Source organism: Lontra canadensis, unplaced genomic scaffold, assembly GCF_010015895.1.
Source record: "Lontra canadensis isolate GAN:19392208 unplaced genomic scaffold, GSC_riverotter_1.0 scaffold61, whole genome shotgun sequence".
Classification (NCBI taxonomy): domain Eukaryota; kingdom Metazoa; phylum Chordata; class Mammalia; order Carnivora; family Mustelidae; genus Lontra; species Lontra canadensis.
In genome coordinates, this window is record NW_022631055.1 from 1899883 (window position 1) to 1926731 (window position 26849).

General features: G+C 43.4%; 1 protein-coding gene across 6 annotated transcripts in view; it reads right to left on the minus strand.

The window, feature by feature from the left end:
* Window positions 1-1447: 1447 nt before the first annotated feature.
* SPTBN1 (spectrin beta, non-erythrocytic 1) overlaps window positions 1448-26849 on the minus strand; it is a 193584-nt gene continuing 168182 nt past the window's right edge. For 2 of the 6 annotated variants that reach the window (XM_032877774.1, XM_032877775.1), the window contains exons 25-35: window positions 26150-26524; window positions 21655-21899; window positions 20378-20516; window positions 19579-19663; window positions 17543-17739; window positions 16310-16422; window positions 15579-15642; window positions 10978-11216; window positions 9577-9750; window positions 3605-3647; window positions 1448-2763 (exon numbers count right to left, since the gene is read on the minus strand). In XM_032877774.1, the coding sequence (XP_032733665.1) occupies window positions 2545-2763; window positions 3605-3647; window positions 9577-9750; window positions 10978-11216; window positions 15579-15642; window positions 16310-16422; window positions 17543-17739; window positions 19579-19663; window positions 20378-20516; window positions 21655-21899; window positions 26150-26524 (1893 nt within the window). In that variant the 3' untranslated portion in view covers window positions 1448-2544. Of the gene's footprint in view, window positions 2764-3604; window positions 3648-9576; window positions 9751-10977; window positions 11217-13289; window positions 14098-15491; window positions 15643-16309; window positions 16423-17542; window positions 17740-19578; window positions 19664-20377; window positions 20517-21654; window positions 21900-26149; window positions 26525-26849 lie in introns of those variants that run through there. The other 4 variants (XM_032877772.1, XM_032877773.1, XM_032877777.1 and 1 more) reach the window with 3 other exon arrangements.

The following is a 26849-nucleotide window of genomic DNA, read 5'->3' on the forward strand; positions in this document are numbered from 1 at the left end:
TAAAATTAAAGTAAAATAGCACAACACTATAGCAATAAAAATAAATGTGCACAATCCCCAAAGTACTAAATAGTGTACAGGATTGGGTTTTTTTAACCCCTATTTACCATGATAGGATTGACAATCATGATGCTCTATGGCCCGTAGCTTCTTCCAGTGAACATGTCTTGTTGGGATTTTCTGATGGCACCTGTTGACATCAGCCCCTGAGGACCCACAGAAGCCATTCTGCTGTGCCTTTTCTTCCACTGCCCATCATCTTCCCCTTTCAGGTTGCAGGGTATCTTCAGCAAGTGCAGTAAGGAGAGCAAGTTCGCCCAAATCCAAGTAATCAGGGATCTGTGAGCCTCTGGACCTATGTGCAAAGTATTCCATGCATATGTACTTCTTTATAGGATTCTGGAATTGCTGATTATTTTCCTTTGAGTGTGTCTGGCCTGCCATCTGGCTGGCTTTGTCCAGAGTAGGCTGTTGTCAATAGTGATTACTTTCCAAGATGCTTTTTCTTAGTGAAATATTTTGGTGAGAGAATCATCTGTTGAGACGTGATTTGAATTTTATGGAAGGTAAGGAAGGGCAAAGGCATGTCACACAAAGTTAAATGGCCTTGGGTGCATGAGAGAGGAAGGGGTGAGAGATGGCAAGGTCTGTTTCTGGGGTTACAGAAAGCTCCAATGCCAGTCAATTGTGGAGCCCAGGACTGACATCGCAGTAGGCATGGGCCTCTGTGGAACAGTTTACTGAAAGCCCGTAATACTAGCATCCTGTGGCAGCTCTGTGTTAAGAAAATATGCAAATGGTCTGCGTCAATGTACCCAGATAAAAAAGGGACAAGTATAACATGCTTATCTAACCTGTGATCCTATGCTGGGTATCACTGAACGGGCCCATGGGCCACATCTGACCAGCCATCTGTTTTTTGTATGATCTATATACAATAGATTTTACATTTTACTATTTTTTTTAAAATCAGAAGAATATTGCACAGCACGTGAAGATTACATAAAATTTGTATCTGTGTCCATAAAGTTTTACTGGAACATAGTCATGCCCTTTACCTTCATGTATCATTCAATGGCTGCCTCTGTATTCCATGATAAACAGCTTCCAGGGACAGAGTCTAGCCCACAAAAGCCTAAAATATTTGCGGTCTCTGGCCCTTTACAGAAAAAGTTTGCCAAGAGCTTCCTCGGCACTCAGGCTTAGCAAGTTCTGTTAACTTTTTCATAAATAAAAGATAAAATCTGGATGTGTAGCTGCAAAACATCTCATGTTTATTATTCTATTTGCTGTAGTTTTCAAAGCTGGTGTATTACACACATACTCAGGAACACAAAACAGGAAACTGGATGGATGGTCTAATGTTTCCCATTTGCTATTTCTGGCTTTGCAGTTTCCCTACATGGCGTATACGCAGGAGAGAAAAGACAACAATTAGCCGCCGTGCTAGATTTAAAAGCATTTAATGACATAGCATATATTTAACAGGGCAAAAGTTGAGAGGTACAGGTCAAACGACTGAGCGCCAGGCCTGAGCGACCTCCTCCTTGCTCAGGCCCAGCCTCTGGAGTTCATTCCTATCGATGCCATTTTGATTGTGCAGTAAGATGAAAATTTGTCATTACAATCGTTACAGTGACAAAGAAATGCACACTATGTATCAAATAGCAAAGGTAATGAAGCAAATTATAACACAGTGTGGCAACGCACGAGCAAGTAACCATTAGAGTAACATTACTTTGTCCAGTAAATGCTTCAGTTCCACTTGTACACTTACCAATGATTTAAAGGGTTTATTATACATCTAGTTTTATTATATTTTGTACTAGAATTATCTCAAACATACAATATAATGTATTTTGGCAAAAAAAAAAATTGAAATTACAGATTATTTAAAACAGTATCAGTTTCTATTCCTTCTCATATACCGGTATACCGACATTCTGAACTGTCATTGCAGGTGATGCAGAAAAGCCGCATGTCAGGTGTTATTAGTAAGTGATGCCAGATACAAACGGTTTGGTCTGTAGATTTAACATGGAGCTGCACCGTGGCTGCAGCAAGATCCTAATACACGATCTGTTTAATCAAAGTTAGACCCATCGTGGGCACTTCTAATAGTTGAGACTCAAGGTAACCACTGGAAATAAATGGAAGAGAATGGTGTCAGGGAATTGGTATTTTGTCTCTGGTGAGCACAGGAAATATTGTTTAAGCACCGCTGCCTTGCATACCAACAGCACTAGAGGCGGGTTATTTCCAACGCAGCCTCACAAAATTGAGGAACAGTTTAAATATTGAGATCTAATCTATATAATTTCATTAAAAAAAATCTGGTCTTCCCTCTGCACCTCAAACTTTTGTAACTTGGAGATAAAGTGTTTAGGTGTATCCCCCCCCCCCGAAATGTTCTATAAATTAAAAAAAAAAAAATCAACCACATTGAAGAACATTAGGCACAGAGAGTAATGTGTTGGTTCTGAGCTTGCATGCTGGAGTTTCACTGAAAAGGTAAGAGAAGGGCAGGAGGTGAAGGAAAGGAGTTCATTTCTTTTTGCCAAAAATGCTGAACCGCTTCTCCTTGTCTTTCTCTTTGTCCTTCTCCCGCTTGCCAGGGCTAGACTCGCTGGTGATGGTGACAACGCTGGTGGGCAAGGTCTGTGCCCGGCTGGATGCTGGCGTGCTCTGGGTGCTGGCGGACACCTCGTGTTTATCAGAGGAGATGGCAGAGGAGATGGCCTGGATCCATGTGTTCATTTCCTCCTGGATAAAGGATCACAGATGAGACTCAGCCAGGAGGGATAGGCTCAAAACACCCTCACTACATCTGCCCAAACATACGCCCTCCATCAGTTGGAAGGCTTGGGAACAGTGCATCTAGCCTATGGGGGCATCTGGCTAACTGAGAGGCAAACAGCTCCCAAACGACCCTTAGCAGAGGAAACATGGTTCAACTCTCATGAGAATTTGGTTTACAGGACCTGAAATTCACCAATCTAGTATGTGGTCCTGCAAACTTGGAAGAATGAGAAGACTGGTCTCCATTGCTGGGAAGCACCCCCCCCCCGCTTTATTTTTTAAACTTTTCTTAAAAAACTGAAGTATATTTGACATATATCCCTGCATGAATTTAGAAGTTGGTTTTTCAAATCCAAAGCACTACATACATGACTTTCTCATTAGCAGACCCTCTCCCCCTTCAAGAAGTACAACCATGAAACGGTTGCTTGACGGTAGTGAATTGCTGCAGGGAGCCCCTGACTGGACTTCAGATCTACATCCTGTCCTTGGACCCCCCCAACCTCCCTCCCCCCAACACACTGTGCTCATCCACTACGAGCAGTGGGCAAGCTTTCCTCCATCAACTTCAGGGTCCTTGTATCAGCCCTCATGACACACCAGGGAGACAGTAAGATGCCATTCTGCCTCCCAGTGATACAAAGAGAACTGAACGCCGTCCAGTTGTTAGTGACTGAGGCGACCAGATAACAGAAACCATGACTGATCATTACTTATACATACATGGAACACTGTAAAATAAAGCTTATCGTGCCAATACATACTTGCAAAAGCCCAAGTATTCAGAGAAATCTTAAAAACTTACATCATCTTTGGCTTGGAAGAGGTACTCATTGCCATCATTTAGTCTGTAAGTTGAAGGAAGAAAGTCAGTCACAATTTGACTTAGGAAGAAATAAAACCCTCAAATTCCCAAAACCTATGTGGGACATAATCATGCCAGGGGAATCCTACCAGAAATGCCCACTGGAGCTCTACATACATCACCAGCTGTGCCTGGGACCCACAAAGGCCCAGCAACAGCACCCTGAACATCAAGAAGCTATGTTATTGGGCCAGTAAATGTTTCAATCCACTGGAAGGATCAAAAATGTCCCAAACATATCAACATCTGGCTTTTCCATCCTGAAACAATGGAATACACATTCTTTTCAAGTGTACATGGAACATTCTCCAGAATAGATCACATATTAGGCCACAAAACAAGTCTCAACAAATTGAAAAAGATCAAAGTCATATCGTGCATCATTTCTGACTATAATGCTATGATGCTAGAAATCAACCACAAAAAAACCCCAAAAACCTAGAAAGAACATAAATACATGGAAATTAAATAACGTGCTACTAAACAACAAATGGGTCAAACAAGAAATCAAAGAGGAAATAAAAAACATCCAGGAAGACAAATGAAAATGAAAATACAAAGTCTAAAAACTTTGAGATGCAGCAAAAGCTCTTCTAAGCGGGAAGTTTATAGCAACACTACCTCAAATACCAATAAAAATCTCAAATAAACAACTTAACCTTACACTTAAAGGACTGAACAAACAAAACCCCAAACCAGTAGAAGGAAGGAAAAAAAGATTAAGGCAAAAAGGAAAGAAAGAATACAACAGATCACTAAAACCAGAGCTGGTTTCTGAGAGAGATAAACAAAATTGATAAACCTTTAGCTAGATTCTTTAAAAAAAAAAAAAAGATTCAACAAAACCAGAAATGAAAGATGAGAGAAATAACTGATGCCACAGAAAAACAGGATTCTAAGAGAGTATTATGAAAACTTAGATGCCAACAAATTGGACAACCTAGAAGAAATGGACAAATTCCTAGAAGTGTACATCCTTCTAAAACTGAATCAGGAAGAAATAGAAAATTTGAACAGACTGATTACCAGCAAAGAAATTGAGTCTGTAATCAAAACACTTCCAAAAACAGAAGGCCAGGGGCGCCTGGGTGGCTCAGTGGGTTAAGCCTCTGCCTTCAGCTCAGGTCATGATCTCAGGGTCCTGGGATCGGGCCCCGCATCAGGCTCTCTGCTCGGCAGGGAGCCTGCTCCCCCCTCTCTCTCTGCCTACTTGTGATCTTTCTCTCTGTCAAACAAATAAATAAAATCTTAAAAACAAACAAACAAACAAACAAAAAAAAGCAGGAGGCCAGCCAGGACCAGGCGGCTTCACAGGTAAATTTGACCAACACTTAAAGAAGAGTTAAGAACTATTCTTCTCAAACTATTCCAAAAAATACGAAAGGAAGGAGAGCTTCCAAATTCATTCTATGAATCCAGCATGATCCTGATACCAAAACTAGATCAAGACACTACAAAAAAAGAGAACTATAGGACAGTACCTCTGAAGAACAGAGATGCAAAAAATCCTCAACAAAATATTAGCAAACCAAATCCATAATATATTTAAAAAATCACCATGATCAAGTGAGATTTACTCCTGGGATGCAAGGGTTCAATATTCAAATCAATCGATGTGATACATCACATCAAGAAAAAGGACAAAAACATTATGATCCTTTCAACAGATGCAGAAAAAGCATATGAAAAAGTGCAACCATCTGTTCATGATAAAATCCCTCAATAAAATAGGCTTAGGGGCCCTAGCTGGCTCAATCAGTGGAGTGTGCAACTCCTGATATCCGTCCGGCTCATGAGTTCAGGCCCCTTCTGGGGCCTACTTAAAAAAAATCAACAAACCAACAACAAAAATATCAGGTTTAGAGGGAACATATATCAACACATTAAAGGCCATCTATGAAAACCCTATAGTTAATATCATCCTCAATGGGGGAGAAACAGAGCTTTTCCCCTAAGGTCAGGAACAAGACAAGGATGTCTACTCTTACCACAGGTATTCAACATAGAACTAGAAGTCCTATCTACAGCAGTCAGACAAAAGACATCCAAACTGATAAGGAAGAAGTAAAATGGTCACTATTTGCAGATGATATGATGCTACATATATAGAAAGCATTAAAGGATCCACCAAAAAATTATTAGAGCTCATAAATGAGTTCACTAAAGTTCAAGATGCAAAATTAATACAAAGAAACATGTTGCATTTCTATACAGGAATAATGAAGTAGCAAAAAGAGAAATTAAGGAAACAGTTCCAGGATGCCTGACTGGCTCAGTCGCTGGAGCACGGGACTATTGATCTCAGGGCTATGGGTCTAAACCCCATGTTGGGGGTGGAGTTTACTTAAAAATAGTATCGTAAAAAAAAAAAAAAAGGTCCTGGAGAGCCTGGGTGGCTCGGTTCTTTAAGCGTCTGCCTTTGGCTCAGGTCAGATCCCAGAGTCCTGGGATCAAGTCCCGCATGCATCCAGAGCCTGCTTCTCCTTCTCTCTCTGCTTGCTGCGCTCCCTGCTTGTGCACACACGTGCGCGCTCTCTCTCTCTCAAATAAATAGATAAAATCTTTAAAAAAAAGTCCTATTTACAAAACTACACACAAAAAATAGTAAAATAGCTAGAAAAAAACTTAACCAAGGAGGTAAAAGACTCTGAAAACTACAAAACATTGATGAAAGAAACTAAAGATGACAAAAACAAATGGAAAGATATTCCATGCTGACGGACTGGGAAAACAAATACTGTTAAAATGTCCGTATAATGCAATCCCTATCAAAATAGCAACAACATTTTTCAAAGAACTAGAACAAACAATCCTAAAATTTGTATGGAACCACAGAAGACCCCTAACATCCAAAGCAATCTTGAAAAGTAATAAGACAATGGGAGGTATCACAATTCCAGACTTCAAGTAATACAGAGCTGTAGTAACCAAAAGAGTATGGTACGGGCACAAAAAGAGACACACAGATCAATGGAACAGAAAAAACCCAAAAATAAACCCAATTATTGACAATAATATGGTCAACTAAACTTTGATAAGGGAGGCAAGAATATGCAATGGGGGGAAAGTCTCTTCAAAATTGCTATTGGGAAAACTGGTCAGTAATGTGCAAAAGAACGAAACTGGATAACTTTCTCAGAGCATACACAAAAATAAACTCAGAATGGATTAAGGACCTCAATGAAACCAATAAAACCAATGGAACCATAAAAATCCTAGAAGAGAACACAGGCAGTACTTTCTCTGATATTAGCTGTAGTAACATTTTTCTAACAGGTCTCCTGAGGCAAGGGTAACAAAGGCAAAAATAAACTATTGGGACTTACATCCAAATAAAAAGCTTCTGCACAGCAAAGGAAACAATGAACAAAACTAAAAGACAACCTACTGAATGGGAGAAGACATCTGCAAATGAAATATCCAAGAAGGGGTTTGTATATCCAAAATATATAAACAAGTGGGGTGCCTGAGTGGTGCAGTCAGTTAAGCATCTGACTCTTGGTTTCAAGCTCAGGTAGTGATCTCAGGGTTGTGAGACTGAGCCCATGTCGGGGTCCATGCTCAGCATGGAGTCAGCTTGACAGTCTTTCTCCCTCTCCCCCTTCTGCTTGTGCTCTCTTGCTCTTTAAAATAAATAAATCTTAAAAAACAAACAAACAAACAAACAAACAACTCAACACTAAGAAACCTAAATAATCCAATTAAAAAATGGGCAGAAGACATGGACAGACATTTCTCCAAAGACATGGACATGGCCAACAGACACATGGAAAGATCCTCAACATCACTCACAATCAGGGAAATACAAATCCAAATTACAATGAGATGTCACCACTACACACATCACAATGGCTAAAGTCATAAACAGAAGAAACAACAAGTGTTGGTGAGGTTATGAAGAAAAAGGAACCCTTGAGCACTGTTGGTGGGAATGCAAACTGGCGCAGTCACTGTGGAAAACAGTATGGAGGTTCCTCAAAAAATTAAAACCAGAATAACCATATGATCCAGTAATTCCACTACAGGTATTTACACAAAGAAAAAAGAAAACATTAATTCAAAAACATCTGTGCACCCTTGTGTTTACTGCAACATTATTTACAATAGCCAAATTATGAAAGCAACCCAAGTGTCTGTCCATCAAGAGATGAATAGATAAAGATGTGGTATATATGTGTTTATACACACCCACACACACTGAAGTATTACTCAGCCATAAAAAAGAACAAAATCTTGGCATTTGCAACAAGATGGGTGCAATCTACAAAATGCTAAGTGAAATAAGTCAAAGACAAATACTGTAGGATTTCACTCACACATGGAATTTAAGAAACAAAACAAATGAACACAGAGAAAAGAGACCAAAAAATAGACTCTTAACTATTTTTTGCAATGGGTGAAATAGGTAATGGGGATTAAGAGGACACTTATTGTGATAACACTGAGACACGCAGAGAATCGTGGATCACTATACTGTACACTGGAAACTAATAAAATACTCTATGTTAGTTATACTGGAATTTTAAAAAGTATGAGTTCTTGTGAAAGTCTGCTATAGAGCTTGTATCCCCCATGGTTACAAATACCAGAAAATTTTTTTTTTTTTTTAAGATTTTACTTATTCATTTGACAGACAGAGAGCACAAGTAGGCAGAGAGGCAGGCAGAGAGAGAAGGAGGCGGGGGGGAGCAGGCTCCCTGCCAAAGCAGAGAGCCCAATGCAGGACTCGATCCCAGAATCCTGGGATCAAGACGTGAGCCGAAGGCAGCGGCTTAACCCACTGAGCCACCCAGGCGCCCCCAAATACTAGAATTTTTAAACAGACATATAGAAAAGGTCTCCTTAGATTTCTCCTCTTACACAGTACATAGTGAAAGAAACTTCCCACAAGGCCATCCCTAGGACACTGGAAAAGTCACTGGTTTGGACAGTTCACTCATTCACTTCACTACGGTACAGAGGAAGGGGTGTTCCTGGCGGGGAGGAGGGTTCAGTGCCCTTTGCCAAAACCCTGATCCTGTGAAGCTGCATGGAGGGAGAAAAAAGAAGGGAGGCAGCCAGGGAGCCAGGCTGTCTGCACCTTGTTTCACGTTGTGTAAAGGGTTCCAAGTCCTGAGGAGCCTGCCTCCGGTGCTCCTTCAAAGAGCTCAAGAAGTCACCCCTTTGAAACCCTCATTTGTAGTCTCTGGCCTAGTCCAACCGACAGGACACAAATGTCTAATTCAAGACCAAAGCTTTTCAGGTCCCAAAGTAACAGATCAAATTAGTATTAAACTAACATTCTAACCATAGACACACTTAACTTTCTACATTTTTCAAGATGAAATGGCTTTTCCGTCCATTTCCAAGTATAAGAACTTCTGAGCCTGGATCCACTCTGTTGGGGAGGTATAGGTGTTCTACAAGCTAGAAACATGTGGAACTAGATGGTTCCAGAAGCAACTGGGACCATCCACTGGGCAAGCCAGGGGAGCAGAGACCTGGGTCTCACACATGTACTTCCTGTTTATCTCCATCCAGCTCCAGGATGACTCACTTGACCCAGCTCCAGATAACTTGTGGGCAAAGAATAGCATCTCCTGGGTCTGGATAAGCTGCAAAAATGGGTAAACTCTTTTTCTATGCCTCCTTAAAATGTGAACAGCTCACCTTGTCTTAAGGAAAAGTAAGTTCCAGCTTATCAAAACAAAAGCTCATTTTCTTCAAGGCTGAGCTGCACCACTAACTACAGGGAGCCTGGTGACAGGCCATACACAAGACATGGGACAAACTACACTAGCTTCACTGGTGATTTTTTTTTTTAAATAGCAGAGAGGAGGAACCGAATGATCAGAGTACCTGCCTGGAAAAACCAACCCCAAGAGTCAGAATACACCTAGTATCAGCAACCAAGACACACGGCCCCCTCTCACCTCAGCTTGAACACGTGTTTCTTCTTCTTGTAATCAAGGGCCACTTCACAGATGGCTTCTTTCAAACTCACAGGGACCTCGCTGTGATAGGGGATTCCAGAGGCAGCTGTCTTTGCATCTTTGTAAAAACCCATTTCTTGGTTATTTATGACACAATAAACATTGTGCCAGGACCTGAGCAGTAAAGAAAAGAACATCAGGGTTCTAGACCACACTGCTGTAAAGAATTTAAGAATGTGATTAATATGCAAACCAACCATACACCACGTGGTGATCCCTTATTAAAATTAAAACCCTTTACTAAATTCTGCTAAAACCAAACAAGAGAACAAAATTCTTCCACGGACTGCTGGGATGGTGTCCAAGTTCCTACAGTGGCTGGTGACTGAGGGCTACTTCTCTGAGTTTAGGGAAAAACATGGCGCCCTCTTCTATTACACAAAGGTACTCTTGGCTCTCAAGAAAGATTTTTGTTGGTGTTGGTACTCTTTGTTGTAGTACCCTCTTGTGGTAATGCTGTACAGGGCTGACTCATCTGAAACATGCCTGTCCTGAAACAGCTGCTCGTCCACCAAAGTTTTAATCCTGATGGGGCTTCATGACCTGACAGAAAGGCAGATCCAGGGCCACTAGCACTGGCAGTACCTTGGGATGAATCAGAAAAGAGAGCCTTTCCCCCAGTATATGGCAAACTGTCATGATATACTGATCTTATCAGAAGACACTGTGCTGCCATCCACCTATATTAACATAAAAATTTATGTTGTACTTAATGTGGATGGTAGCTCTGAGATGGGGATTTCCTGGTCTAATGTACAACCCGTACGATATATGGTGGTTCCAGGCAGAATGGTTTATTGGTTAAGCACATTGGCTTTGGCATCAGATACAAATTTCATCCAGGCTATGCCGCATACCAAATTTTTAAAGAGTGAGCTTTTTTAATCACACAGAGCCTCTGTTTTCTCACTTATAAAATAGAGATAATGAAACTAGGGCTTATTGGAAGATAGTGAATATAAACATGGATATGGAGAAAAGGCAGGGGAAATGAATGTCTTAAAAAAAAAAAACAACCAAAAAAAACCCACCTGGAAGAACATTTCGTTTTAGATAAATTCTCCAAACTCCACTCAGTACATTTCTTCTCAGGAAGAATTACTAAGGGCACTTTTTGCTATTCCCATCCATGCTTAATAAATCTTCTTTCTCTCAGTGACTCAAAAGCACTCTCCTCCCACTTTCCAATGTCAGTCCCAAGAAAAAAGTGACACCCAGGAACCTAAGAATAAATGGACTTCCCAAGCACACACTCCTTGGGCTTTTTAAACAGCAAACGGGGGCCTTGACGTTGAGCAGGCTGACTTCCCATCTCACTGCCTCAGCATTCGCTACTCTCACCTGCTTGAGGCTTTCTTATTGTGAGCCTCCCACTCGTGCTTCCGATTCAGAAAGCCTTCCATCTGGGCTGAAGGCGTCTCCTGGGTTCTGGCCGGCAAGGTGGCAGCACTCTGGGCCGGGAGGGCAGTCTTGGCTTTGCGGTCCGAGGTGGGGGAGGGGATGGGGCTGGACTCCTTTGAGCTCGTTCTCTGCTCTGCAGCGCCGTTGACCATTTCGCTTGTGTCCCCCGTTTCCGCCATCTAGGGACAGTGGAGAGGCCATTCAGCGGACCCCGTGAGCCACGGGGGCGCCCACAAACGCTCTGACTCGCACACGTGGCTGTGTATAAATGCCTGGCACAGATCGAGGCAGTACAGTAAAACCGTTGCAACATCCCACAAAGCCAGCTGGACACCGAGGACATTAGAAGGTGGGAAGGGATTAATGCCCGCCCGCTTACGGGGAAATGAGAAAAGCGAAATGCCAGGATGAGTTTTACTGCACTCTGCTCCTCGGATCAATCCATTTTCTCTAATGTAACTCAGATCGTTTCCTCTTGGGGTTACTTTAAAAACAAAAGGACGACAGTAACAATCACACATATTAAATAGGAGAGAGTGGACGTTATACAGCAGCCACCTCACAACCAAGGACGCCACCAGGAGAGCCGGAAGTTCAAGCGAAAGGGCATTCACAAACAGATGGATAGACAACTCTATCAGAACGACACAGCATTCCCCCAGAGTAAGGCAAAGAAAAGGCCTCCAGTTTCTGAAAATGCTCTCTGGCTCTCCTCCCCCACCCCTCAACAACATCGTCATCAACACATGCAGAAATTAGGACAACAATCATGCATTTCACATCTACCATCCCAGTTAGACTTTGGAACTTAAGAGCTGGAAGGAAATGAGGCAAGTCCACAAACATCAATTTAACCACATCTGCCGGAGTTGTATCGTGAGTGGGTTGTAGTTTGTGTTAAAGGAGCTGGAAAAGCCAATCACAGTCACTCAACACCACACAGCTATTTACCCCCAAACACAGACAGAACCAGGGCCTTCCCCATCACGTGTTGGTCGATCACGGTGCCTTGCTGCACTGAGTCGAGAAAGCCCAGACACAGCCAGGCTTCCCGCGGCTCTGACAGGCTGGAGACGTCTTCGGGAGCTGTTCCTTCCCAAGCTCATTTATATTGTGACCCTCAGGGCTTTTCGTCTTTGGAAATGCAGTAGGGTCTCGGTTCATTATCGCTTTCAGCCTGTGTACCATCAACTGTGTACCATTAACTGTCGCAGCCCCAGCGGATACACCCAGGGCGCGGGATTAGCAAGTTACTAAAGCTGGGTGTGGCTGACACTTTAGTGGATTACAGACAACCTGGACCCCTCTTACACAGACAAACATGGAAGTGTCAATGGCAACGTTCATTAGATACGTCCCCCACCACTGCTGCCCAGAACCAAAATGACAAGTTAGCAGCAACAACTTCAACAGGAGAAATGGGAGAATGACCACCACTGCTTCAACACTCAGATATGTCAACTCTCAGGAACGGGATCACTCATTTATGCCTTAGCTAAGTGGTGGGGTGGGACCCATGAGTTTTTCTTCCATCTATACAAATTCTCACTGTCAGCATCAGGATTTAGGCTGAGACCAGAGGCTTTGCAATTTAAGGGTGTTTTCTGACTGGAACCTTTACCCACATAGCAATGTGGAAAATGGACTCTTGGGGCAAGGAAGGCACGGGAAAGGGGGCGGACATGGGATCACCCTGGCCTCATATGTAACACCTGTAGACATGTGCTTAGGAGCAACAGGCTACTTCAGTATTTCTCTTTCCTTTCACTTTTAAAAGAGAGATGCAAGAGGGGAAATGACCACCAAAAAACCAACACCCTGAGTCTGAAGAAAGTGGGTGGATTTTAAAGTTGACAAATCTGTTCTAGTGTGGAATTTCAGGAAACTTCTGGTGGGAAGGAAGTGTGAGTTTGGTCTGAAAGGCCTGTGCCAGGTGTGAGTCTAGGGAGACACAGGGTTAGTGTTTATAGAAATCAGGTGAAAAAAAAATTAGTGCTGCAGCTGTGGCTTGGAAACTGCTAGTGACAGCAGTGACCTGGAGGGAGCAGCATCTGCTGAGAACAGGCTAACGTTGATAGCACTGGATCAGACTTCAAGGTGGGCGAAGGCCAGGGAAGCCTCTTCTAGGGGAAATTCTGCAGCAAAAATTTTTTTCTTTAGAGTTAGAAGGAAAGAGAAAACCCCAAACCAGTATGCAGAGATAATTAATGTTTATGCAAATGAATCACTAAACCAAGAAAACAAGGAAAATAAAAGGAACAAAATGATTTTTAATGGACATGTGCTGAAGCATGCCAACAGACAACACACTACTAGAGACAAACATCAAAAGCAAATCATAGTGCTATGATCATACACGTGAATCTCTCCCCAACCCCCACCCCATGTTGCTTCTCTTTAGTGATTAGTCCAGAGTGCTTTAGTGGCTGGGCACACCTGAGATCTTTGTATCAGGAGGTGAACATGAATGCAACATGAAGACTAGTAGCACAAGAAACACCTGATTGGTTTTCTAAGTGCATGAAGCAACACTATTTTCAAGTTCATTAACTTGAGTCTCTGCACCACAACTCAAAAGAATGAAAAGGCTTTTCTTCTTCCAATCCAATTATAATAAAAAACTTGTTCTGGCAAGCTACAATTTAAAAATCTAGATAAAAATAGGCATGAGAACAAATGCCAAAAACATCATTGCACTCTTTCTGTTGTGCTTGTTTTTGTCTTCTGAATACAAAAAGCATAAAATTGGGTATCATTCCAGATGATATAAAATTTAAACATATATATATGGAAACATCACATATATACATATATATCAATGACACAGAATCTGGAGCCAGAAATATGTCAGGTCTCCCTAATGACCAAAGATAAAGCAGTAGTTTTTTTTTTTCTAAAATGAATTTTGGTGTGTTTTAAGGCAGAGACCCAATAATGGTGCACACTACTCCCAGAACATAAGAAGCTTGGCATCTATCTATATACCCATCTACAGTCGCAAGTAGATAGATATGTACATAGAAATAAGGAAAAACAAACAAGATGCTATATGATGTTATCCTGACAAAAGAAAAAAAAAAGACATGCATCATGAAATGAAAAGACAAATCAGACAACTCATGGAAAACACATATCAAAACAGGTTTCTGATTCCACTAACATCTAAATATGGCAAATGAGCAAGTGACTGTCTCACAAGGCTTGAATGTAGTATGGATTTGGTTTTGTTCTGTCTGTATCAGTACCAGGAAATCACCTCTTTCATAAGCTTTTATTCCTAAGGAACAGAATTTCTGTTAAAACATTTTCAATCCCTGCTGGTGGTCTATCAATGCCATCCTAAAAGACTCCTTAATGGAGAACCTCATAAAAAAGTCTTAAGAAAATGAAAAATAAATGAGAAGATCTGTACGAGACATACGATAGAGTTTCTGTCTACACAGATGCTACAATTACTTCTGAAGCCAGGCGGAATCCAATGGCTCCTAAGGGTGGTCCACCAAGTGCATCGTTCAAGTAATTAGGGTGAACCAGAATGGCTTTTGATCCGTTTGTTTGAAAAATTTATAAAGAGTTTGACACCCTGAAGTTATCAACTTAGTGGAGAGGCCTGGAAGTCTGGTAGGCAGGCTTCCAAAACCTGCGGAGGAATGCTGCCCGCTGCCCTCTGCCACGCTGGGTGTCATGGCAGTGCTGCCAGTGACCAAGACAACAGTGGCGGCAGGGTCAGCGGGCACCTCACTCCTAAGGCTGGCTGCATTATTTGCAGCAAGTAAGCTCCCAATTTCTCAATTCAGGTCTTGGCAGAAAAAAAAAAAAAGAGAGGCACTCATCTGGAAAAAGTAATAATCCAAGGATCTCAAAATCATTTCAGGTTTTGTGCCTAAAATTAAGAGAGCTTCCAAAAGTAGATCCAACTCCACCCCCCCACCCCGGACTTTTTTGTTGTTTGCAATAAATGCGTCTTTCACGGAATGTGACATGGCTGACTTAAGGTTTTAATCCTAGGACGGAGAGTCTCCTCCCCCAAACACCAGTCTTCCTAGTTCCTATTAAACTACGGCAGGTTAATGACATCTGTAAAGGGGGTACGTGTAGTGCAGCATTGCACCCTGTTAGTATAACTGGATGTGTCATACCTGTCGGATTCTAGTTTTCTTCTTCATTTTGCTGTAATCTCATTTAATTTCAATTACTCATGTAAGGCTTTCGCTGTAAAATCTTAATAAAGTAAAAAGCTCACAATAAATAAACAAAAAGTAAGTATGTTGCTTTAAGGCAACTGAGCATTCATTAGTTAAAAGACTCAAATAAACATGAATTAAATGCAAACAAATATGAAACCAAGGAAACCTATGAATTAAGGAAAATTTTAACACTGTGGGTGAAGTGGAAGCCAAAAGTCAAACCAACAGGATTTGGAAAGAGTGGTTCTTGACAAATGGTAGTGAACTTCACAGTCCAGACCACGGCTGGTCACTGGCTGTCCGTCTGCTATTAAAGTTTTTGTAGTTTTGGTAGGTTTGAGAGCGATAACTAACCCGTGGAGATCCCTGTTCAGCCGGCAAACCGTTCTGGGAAACTTGCTCTCCTTTTGAAGTATCCCTGTTAGATGAAGTGGGGAAGGAGGGCAGAAGAGGGAAGGGGAAGGAGAGGAAGGGGAGAAAAAAGAGATAAACAGAGAGGATGAGGGAGAACATCATCACTCAATTTTATTACAGATTTTCTCTCAGAAAAACATACGCAACTCCCTTTTATGTAATGTGATTTCTTTTAAGGAACTTCCCAAGTGTTCCAAACTAACTCTAGGTCGAGAGTAAGACCACAGGCATGCCCTCTCTCCCCCCGTACAGACAGCCCTCAGGGTTGGCATGGGGCTCTTACCACAGCATAGTAATTAGTTTTTCAGAATAATTTCTGTTCTTTCTTCTGTGAAAAACTTGCAAAAAGCACCACCACATGATCAGTGCCCTGAGATCTAGGTGGTTCACTCCATTCACTTAGTCACAAGGAAACTCCGAGCGCCTGTGTACATGTGCGTGCGTGTACCGGGGGCTGTCTACATTCCACTTCTGCCGCCTACACAGCAATGTGGATGCGGACGAGTCTGTGTTCTCCAATGTTATCTTACACAGATTCAAAATACCTTACAGAATTAAAAGGAAGGGTGTGTGGAGAGGCCTAGTGTAGCACAAGCTTAGCAAAGATGCTCCCTGAACCCCACGTGCCACTGAAGCTAAGATTCCGGCCGTGCAGGCTGCCCGTGACTCACCACTGCTGCTGGGATTCAGTCTCCTCAGAAGCCTTCGTGCTCGGCTCGGGAGAGGGCGGCCGCCTCTTCCTCTCCTCTTCCTCTTGCTGTCTGCGCACTTCCAGTAACTCCAACTGAAGGCAAACACGGTCATGTTCAGCAGAGCCCCAAACTCTGCTTCTTTGAAGGAAAGTGTTCTTGAGGAACCCAGAAAGCTCTCCTGCCTCAGTTTTCTACCCTGGATCACACTGGACAAGCAGAAGGCCTAACACCCAGCAAGACAACACTGGGATCACAGGAACTGCAGCTAAAATCCTGAACTACAGGGAGCAGACCTGAGTGATGATGCAGGTCTATGCCATGGGTTTGTGTGCTCCCTGGGACACTGGGTTTCACTTCTACAGGAACTATGCAGCACTCAACTCTGCTTGGGAAGAAAGTACCTGAGCGTGAGGGTCCACATTGGACTTCCTGTCAGAGTTCAGACAAACACCATTGAGACAGAGTTGCAATAATTTTCAAGGAGGCTTCTTGTGCTGTGGTAGGCATCTGTGTTCAGCCCAAACCCAAATAACACATAAAAAAAGCCACAGAGTAGTCTAACTTAAACTAAACCATTTCACAAGCATATGTAGGCACCAAAAATAGTCCATTTAACACACAAGTTATGCAGATATGTTTTAAATCTCCAGAACTGTAAAAACTGGAAGGAACTCCATTTTGGTACACATAAAGAATGAGCTTTCTACCAGAAGTGCAAGGGTCATAGGAGAGGAAACACCGGTGAGCAAACTTTATTCTAAAGCTTTAATTTAATGGTGGCAGAAAAAAATGATCAGAAATGGGAGAATTCTCAATGGTCTAGGATCCAGCTACTACTTGAAAGAAATTCTAATTCTGAAAATCTGAATTAAACTGTAAGGCTAAGCTCCCCTACAAACCAAAGCTTCTCTGAGATACAAGAAGAAAAGCAGATCAAGAGAGAAAAACAAACCCCAATCAATCAATTCCCAGGCAAGGAGCTATTATAAAAGTGATCACAAATCTAGGTACGCAGGAAGTTAACTGAGAGAGCAGCAGCCCTGGACAATCTCCCCAGATTCTATACCAAGAAAACAGCCAATTTCAGGAAGGTCCTCACTGCCTCTAAAAACAGAGCAATAATATGAACTCTCTGGTCTAAGAGGTGAACAGGAAGAAGCAGCCCAGGAGAACCAAAAGGCTAAGTACTCCCAGCACCCAGCGGCCACTTACCGTTGTCAGCCTCTCCAGGGCGGAGAACCTCTCGTCCCAGGTGGCAGCAGACTTCTCAAAAGCCTCGTGGCGCTTGATGAGCTTCTCCACCTCGTCCACACTCTGGCCTATTTCTCGGCTGGATAGGTAGGGCTCCTGTCCAAGCAGCCAGGCCTCAGCCACACTGGCGTCCCGTGAGAACTGGTGGACCTCCAAAACTGCACAGGGTACCAAGAGTGAGTGGTGGGCCAGCAGGGGGCCTGGCAGTTGGGGACGGCGCTGCCCCCTGGTGGCAGCTGCCCGCACAGCCAGTCTATAGCCTAGATCAGCGCGGTCCAGCCTAAGTGTGAGGTGGGCTACTTATTCCACTTAAACTCATCTAGTAGCCACACAGAAAATAAATAGGTAACATTTTAAAATGAACAGGTGAAATTAAAAAGGGTATTTTACATAACCCAATAGATCAAACTACCATTTCCTATCATTTCAGCATGTAAGCAATATAAAAAAATTGAGACGGAACTTCTTTTCCTTCTGTCTTTGAAATCTGATACACATTTTATACGTATGGCACACCTCAGTTTGGACCAGCCACATTTCACGTTCTTTAGAGCCACATATGGACAGTGCAGGCCTAGAAAGTGTGCTCTATGCACTTGGCCCTACTTCAGTGAGATAAACCTCAGGGACCTGAAGGGATTCAATCCACATACAACCAGACTATGCTGATGAAGCAGACATTTGGTCATCAACTGCCCACCTGGGGTGGTAGCTGGAGGTCTTACTCTGGGGGAGCTGAGAGGGAGGAAAGGATATGGGGAGCACTCTACAAAGTGGGGACTGCTGTCTTCATTCTGTTCTCCCCATGTGAGGAAACACAGCAGGATGTCCCCTGCAGTGAAGGGAGGGGCAGCTTAGAACTTGGCTTTGCACCGTGGCCAGCATTACTTTTCACTCTACCTCAAGTGGTGATGCTTGGGGCCATATGGGTGAGAAGCGGACTGTAGGCAATATCAGCGTCCCCAGGGCTGCCAGCTGCTTCTCCTCAATAAGGCCACAATGAGAAGATGCCACCACTGCAAGAAGGACTCACCCCTCGTCATGACTGCCCACCATACAACCTGGTGCCAAGTTCACAGTGCGGACTCATACAGGCTTTGCTGAAGTGAACATGCCCTGGGAATTCTCAAAATTTATACAAACCAAATCCTTATCCAAAGAATGGTCAAGAGCAGGATCTCTTTTTCAAAAGAGGGTTCTACCCAAAAGGGTGAGGTGCCTTCATTAGGCATTTTACAAATCTTTTAGACAAGGCCCCCAGATTCTGTTTCCAGTGAGCACTCTTGGTGTCCGAGAATGGGGTTCTATTACACAAACAAAGCCCAAAGCCCCCCACACAGAATGGCGAATCAGAGTAAATAACGCTGGAGCTGGGCTCCCTTCAGTGTTCACACCTATTATTAAATGCTATTCCCCAAACTATATGTTATAAACTCTGTGGTAGCTCACATATTCCTTTAGAAGATCAGATTAAAATTAGAATCTACCTCAGAGGTCCCCTGGGGGGGGGAAATACAGAAAAACATACACAAGACTCAGAATAATGCCCAGCTCATTGCAAAACCTTTATAGCTGGTAGCTTTTATAAAGTTACCAACCTTTAATTAAGAGGACCAGATATAAGACCTAATCAAGCTGACTTTCTACTTTCTTGACCGCAGTAATAATTCCTCTTAAAGATAACTAGAGGAGGAGGGGAATTCCAGCTGGATTCTCCCAGGGAGATACCAAATTGTCATTCCATGCTGTTCCTGAAGAACACCCAAATCCCACTTACAACACTGAGATCAATCATGGGATAAAAAAATAATGCATGTGCTACAGGGAAACACTTAAAAATATTTAGCATGAAATGCTGAACTAAGGCATTAAGAAAGAAGCATTTAGAACTCCAAACATCATTACGTGATAATATCACATCAAATCATAGCAGGAAACTAAACTTGCATGTGGTCGATGGACACCCAAAAAGAAAGAAAGATTAAGCAGGTCCTTACTCAGTCTTAACCATTCCCATCGGTCTTCCCACTTGTCAATCATTTCTTTTCTCTTTTCTGTCAACTGCAATAATTTTTCTTTGATCTGTGAGAAAAGGAGAAAAACAGCGACATCTTAACAGACTATACCACATGCTCCTAGCCTTCCCCTTGATGGGCCACTTCACATAAGAAAAACACATTTTCTGTAGAGACTCCTACTAAACCAGGGAGTACCTAAGGACTACTCAAGTCTATTTACGTACTAGAGAAAAAAACAGGGCAACATGCCTTCTGAAACGGGCTGAGAGGAAGCCTGGTCTCCACCCAAAGCTGCTGTCATGAGGAGGCCAACCATGCACTGAGGCCCCTCCAGATTCTGGGGCTCCAGATGATGACCACACTCAAGAAGAAATGGACAGTCAGAGGGGCAAAGCTGTGACCTTTCAGAGAGAACACCCTACCCCTTCAAGGAGGCCACATGCTGACTCATCATTTATCTCTTTACTACCATCATCCTAACTCAAATTAGACCGAAAAGAAATGACACCCAGAATGAGTATTAATCAAGGAGGTGAGAAAGGATGGCAATTCAACCTGGGGCCTGCAGAAATGGTCTTCTTTGCCTAGAGTGTTCTTGTGTAATCCACACACACAGGAAAGGAACAAAGAATTTCAAAATATGTGTAAGCATATATATATATTTCTCTGTGTATGTCTCTACAAACACACAAGCGTAGGTACTGACAAAATAAAGTCCTCTTACATCTTAAGACCATCTGCGTCCACCCCGGGGCCCGAAAGCAAAGAGCTGTCCTACCTCCTCAGATGCATAGTGCTTTCTCGCCAGCAGGGATTTGCCAAGTTCAATGCAGGTTGTGAAACTGTCATTACGAGCATCGATTTCAGCTTTGATACCTTGATGATTATTCATTAATAGTTCAACAGATGATACATCCCTAAAATTAGAAAAATAATACCTCCTTTAGGAGATTAAGCTTTCCAAATAAACATATATTTCAAAACATGCAATTAATTTTGCAAGAAATCAATCAATCAATAGGTTTCAAAACATGCAATTAATTTGCAAGAAATCATTCAAGAGCACCATATGTTTTTAAGGTCTGATTCAGGACCAGCAATGCAACCTAACATTTGGAATAAGGCTTCTCTCATTTGTGATAATGTGTGTGTGTGTCTGCGCGCGCACGTGCACACACATGTGCATGTACGCACGCATGCGCACACACCTCGGTAATTCCAAACGGTTGCCAGGCAGGTGCCAGAAAAACCACTGGATTTCTGTTCAAACTTTTATACCCTCTCGAATTAGTGCCAAAGGTTCAGGACACGTGTGTTCCAAAGAGCCGCTGATACCCCTCTTATTCAGGCACGAAGAGGTACACAGAGCCACAACCAGCTTGAAATCAACGTCTACAGAGCTGTGAGAACTTCTCATGGATCAAAACCTGAAGTCCTGATCTGGGAACTATAATTGTTTTTTATATATATAGTAATAAAAGACTTTTTCTCAATTACAGCAGGGACTGGAGCTGGCAGGGGTGAAAACGGAGGCCGTGTATGTGCCAGCCTGGTCATCTCTTCAGCTGCTCTTCATTGCCTTGCAGCAAACACGGCCAGAGAGAAGACATGCAATAAATATTAAATAATCATCTCAAGATACCATTTAAGCAATTGGTGAGGGTAAGAGACACCTTTGGTAATGCATGTGAAAAAGGCCTGAGTGCCTTTTAATCTCAAGCACAGAGAAAGAACTCAATTTCAATGATGAGGGAGAGCTAGTCATGCCCAGGGGGTGTGGCTGCTTGAAGCTGAGGCCCAGACAAAGGGCAGGAGGGTAGGAGTCAGTGTGGAGCATTGGAGGGGGAGTAGGAGAAAGACAACACGGTGCCTGGTTCCCTGGTAACTCTGTGCTGCAAACAGAAGCGATGGAAGCTGCCTCCAAACCCCTCACCACACCAGCTGTGGCCTTGAAGCTTTTGGGAGAAACCACTGGTTCTCTCTAGAAGATCCCTCTAACAATCACCTAGGGGCAGCAAGCTGGATTCCCCCCACCCAGGAGGTCAGGAGGGTTACCTGGGCTTCTCCTGGGCTTCGATCTGCCGGATGACATCCTCCATCCACAGCATGAGGTCACGCACCATGCTGAAGAAGCGGAACTTGTCCCCTGTGTCCACCAGCCGTGCCCTGCGGCCATCACAGGCATCCAGCAGAGCCTTCCAGGCTTCTAGGACCTCATTCTCCCGCTTCTGGATGTCATCAGCCTTGTCACCTGCATAGGCTGCCTGGAGACGAGCTGCATCCTCCTGGAGCTGCCTCACCTGCAAAGCCACAGAGGAGAGGAGTCAGCTCAGATGGCTGGGCCTTCTCTCCATCGCCCCACCACTCCCTCCACGCACACCGCGCGCTGTTCTGCACTAAATAGAGAACCAAATCAACATGGGGCCCCTACACCCCACGAAGCTCACAATTCTATTAGGGAGATCCACACTGGAAAAATCCAAGTTTACTACGAATGTACTGAACTGCATTATGCAGTTCAGTGCAAATGAGAAGACAAATGAAATGCTACAGGAATGCACGCAGGAGACCCTGGTTAGGTGTCCTGGAGGCAGCCTGGGATAGAAGGATGGTACAGAAAGCACAGAGTACATATGCAGACATATTAAAAAAATCAACATCCAAGTGGCTCCTGCAGGGTATAGACGTTTATTTTTAAATCATGAGTAAGGAACTGCCATGAAAAACTTAGTTTTTTTTTTTTTTTTTTTTTTTTTTAAGATCTTATTTTATTTGACAGAGATCACAAGAAGGCAGAGAGGCAGGCAGAAAGAGAGAGAGGAAGAAGCAGGCTCCCCGCTGAACAGAGAGCCCGATGTGGGGCTTGATCCCAGAACCCTGGGATCACGACCTGAGCCAAAGGCAGAGGCCTCAACCCACTAAGCCACCCAGGCACCCCAAGAACTCAGTTTGAAAACAAGTTTTCCATTGCTATGTGATATTGCTGTAAGAGCTCTCATATGGGCCAGTTCAACTTGAAAAACAAAAACTTATCATCTCATGCAGCCCAAAAAACTGACTGACGGGGGCGCCTGGGTGGCTCAGTGGGTTAAGCCTCTGCCTTTGGCTCAGGTCATGATCTCAGGGTCATGGGATCGAGCCCCGCATCTGGATCTCTGCTCAGTGGGGAGCCTGATTCCCCCTCTCTCTCTGCCCTCTTGTGAGCTCTGTCAAATAAATATATAAAATCTAAAAAAAAAAAAAAAAAAAAAAAAAAAAAAAGACTGACATCCAAGAAGGTGGAATTTTCACTAGCTAAATTTCAATAAAACTCTGCAGAACAGGAAATGTTCCTGAAGAACAGGAAATGCAAATGGGTCTTAGGAAAAGATGCTCCACGGAGATACTGTAATTTGTCATATATCAGCTGGCAAAAACTCAAGTCTAAGGGTGTATCTGCCGGTGAGTAGATTTGACTGTTGATAAAACAACAGGTTACAGCTCCTGGAGAAGGCATGGGCAGTATGCACCAAAGTTATACCTATTATATATAGTTATGCATATTTACGAAATGAAAGACACATTATTTATTGCAGCAACGTCTGTAAAAGCAGAAGAGTGAAAATAAAGGTCCATCCATGAGAATCTGGTTATATTCATGATGGCACACCCACACAAGAGGCTCCTCAGTAGGCATGGAAAAGAATGAGGGAGGGCTCTACACTCATGCAAAGTGTTCCAGGAGCAAAGGGAAGTGCAGACGCTGCACCTAATATCCACTTTCTGAGCAACAAAGGGGGATAAACAAGGATCAGCTCTCACTCTCTTCTGGGGAGGAGTGGAAGTGAGACAGGCCTTTCCGAGAGGTAGTTGTAACTGTGGCTATTTTATATTTTTACATTTCTGTTACATATTAGTAGTGCAGAGAACATCTAATTAAAAACACAATACAGGAGGAGAATATACACTCAGTCTTCATTTACTGAGACTGTGTGACCACAGTCCGCACACAAGTGTCATCCCAGACTACAGGAGCCTGGAGAGGCCTGTGAGGGACGTCTGCTGACAGATACCAGCTGGGGGTGTACATGGGGAGAAGGGGAAGTACGGACAACACTGGCATCTTCAGGGAGCTGGATATCAACCCCAACCACACAGAAAGACTTCAGGTGGTGGCACGTAAGGAAAACAAATTTCTGCAATAGATGCAAAGAAGAACCAATGTGGTTTGTTTTCTGTGACAATCTGATTTCCATATCCTCACTTCTGGAACTCTTCCATGATTGTGCCTCAGGTAATAATTCAAAGTACAACAAGCAAGTTCCTAGGAAATTTATTTGAAAAACTAATTTCCTATAGGACTAAAATCTTTCCCAACAATTAAAAAAAAAAACAAAAACCCAAAACCCCAAATAAACAAACAACAAAGAGAAAGACCTTTTCTTGTGCCTCTGCTTGTTTTTAATTTGTTCTAAAAAAAAACCCAAAAACAAACAAAAAAGCCCCAAGCAAACACACACACACAAGGTAGAGGAGGGATAGCAAAAGTGAAAATTCCCCACACAAATGAACGACTATTCTGAGAAGTCAGTGAAGACCACTATGGCTCCCTTGCAGAGTGGAGAGTGGGCTGGCACAAGTCCAGGGAAGGACACACCACAGGCTTCTGGGAGCCCGCCCCAAGGGCCTCCGTCTCCTCTAATTCTGTTACAAGAAACCTCGGCTGAGTCTGCACTTGCAGGAGGGGCCCGCATACTCGTAGAGCTGTAAATGGCCTCGTCCAGCAGGTACCGCGAGGCAGAGTCTCTCAGGACTTGAGGGAGTAGATTCCTACCCTCCCTCGAGAGAAGGTGGGGGTACCCTCAGTCTCACCAGGTGCAGGGGTTTAATGAAGAAAATAAGAGAGCAACTCCATCATCTCTAGTTTCTTCAGGTTCTAAAATGATGTAATTTTACAGGTGCAGGGAAAGACCTATTGCTGATAAGGTCTGTTCTAGCTCTGTCCTTTTTCCTCCAGGCTTTTTTTTTTTTTTTTTTTTTAATGTAACAGCAGTTACAGAACCTTACAGAGCTCTCATGGGAGCACATTTTTTACAAACAACATTTGGATCCTCAAAGCATTAGGGAACAGAAACTTCAGACAAATTAAATATGCAGAGATACAGAGCAGCAAGTCCCAATTCTAACTGGGGTCTGCCCCTCTCCAGAGGCCTTGCTCCAGGCACAGGTGAGATGGCATCATTACCCCAGGACCTTGTGTGTGATGAAAGCCGCTGAATACAAAGCTGACAAGCTTCTGAATGGTAAGTTGTCACAGAGCTGGGGAGTCCACCAGCTCTGAAGGAAAGACTGGAAATCCTTAGGATACATGGTGCACCCTACTAAATTCTGCTTCATGTAGACCCTCAGCTACTCCACATACTTGTTCTTAAATATTCCCTCAATATCTTCTACCTCCTTGGTGGAAAAGCTGAAGCCACTTTATTTGCGTGAAGCCCCGGCTGCGATCTATCAGCTTCTAGAAGGGGCCAATTAAGGATACAGAAGACAATGGTGGTAAAGGCAGTCCCTCCAGAGAACAAACCCCAGACTGCACCGAAGACTGGTAAGGCCGATGGCTCCAGATCGGGATCAGCCCACGGTCAAAGTTGGGCTGTGTGTCTCTATAAATCAAAATTTACCGTTCCACAGCCATGCTCCTTCATTTTGTACTGTCTAGGGCTGCCTATGCTATAATGGAAGAGCTGAGGATTTGCAACAGGACCGCGTGTCCCACAAGGCTGAACGTATTGACCATCTGTGCTTCTACAGAAGTAGTTTGCTGTTTCCTGCCCTAGATCACCAACGCGCTCCTAACAGACAAGAACAAACCTCCTCATGTACCCAGGGCTGGTTATCTTTAATAAAACTGGCGTCTTCTCTAGGACCATGAAATTTAGGAGAAAAAGATACAATTGATTTTTCATCTAAAAGTCATAAGACTAAACAAGAAGCTGTGCAGAGATTGAGGCATGAACTAAAGAGTGATTAGACCAGGTTCTCACTGCTGTGTTGTTATCACTCTGTCAAGCATCTTGTAAAGAAAGTCTTTGTGTTAGCCATCTCAGACGGGGGGTGGGGAGACCAGGCACGTTAAAACATTAGACTCTTGTTCTCCCTCTTCACGGACATATAACTCAGATCCTGGTGGATGGAGAATAATAAAGTATTATTGTGGAAATGATTCTGGATGAATATGCTCACGTAATACAAAGTCTTGTTGAGGAGGTCTGTAACTTGCAAATGTTTGCAAATGCGTCTAGTTTGTTTTAATCACGGGGATAGTCACTTAATGGTATCTGCCCGTGCAGTATTTTAGGGACTGAGTTCTCCCAAATGGGGCATTTTAACAACGCACGTGCGTGTAATTTGGGCAATTCTTGTGTGTGTGTGTGTGTGTGTGTGTGTGTGTGTGTGTGTGTGTAATTTGGGCAATTCTTGGAGGCATGTTTTGAGGTGCTGAGGAACGGAGAGAGACCCTCAGAGATGCCCGAAGATGCTCCTTGCCCCACGGGTCAGCTCCCTGACCCACCTGAGTGCCCAGAGCCTGGATGTCATGCTCGAATGTGGTGTGCATTCTCTGTAAGGTCTCCACTGTGTTCTGATCTCTCCCTAGCTCCTCGGGGAGTTTCTTGTGTTTGTCCTGGATGCGCCCAAAGATCTCCTTGGCGTCATGGTAAAACTTGTGCAGTTCATAGGAGGCGGCGAGAATCTGTGTTCTCGTGTCAATGAGCTCCAGGAGGTCAGCCCAGGCTTCGTTGAGTCCATCCTTCCACTCAGCGATGGTGGCAGCATCTGAATGCCCAGAGTTGATGAGTTCATCGGCCATGTGATTGACCGTGTCCACGCGTTCCTGCCCAATGTTCCCGGTGTCTCGGGCAAATTCCCGGAATCGTTCTTGTAACATCTGAAATGGAGATGAGTGTTTAAAAAAAAAAAAAAAAAAAAATCAGTGAGACTACCGTGAACATTTTGTTTCTTGACTGCATGAACGTCCTCTGGAAAGAAACAAGCGGTATGTGTGACCTAACAGTTTTAGCTCTAAAAAATCAATCAGGCTTCCTTCTTGCTCTCTGTCGCAGAGCAAGGCCCTGCCTGGCTCCGTCTCCTTTCACTACTGGGGCAAAGGGCACAGAGAGGTTAAACAACCTAAGTCAAAGTTGCCCGGTGATGAAAGAGCTGAACTGAAACCAAATCCTATGACCACGTGAGTCCAGGGCGTGAGATGTGCT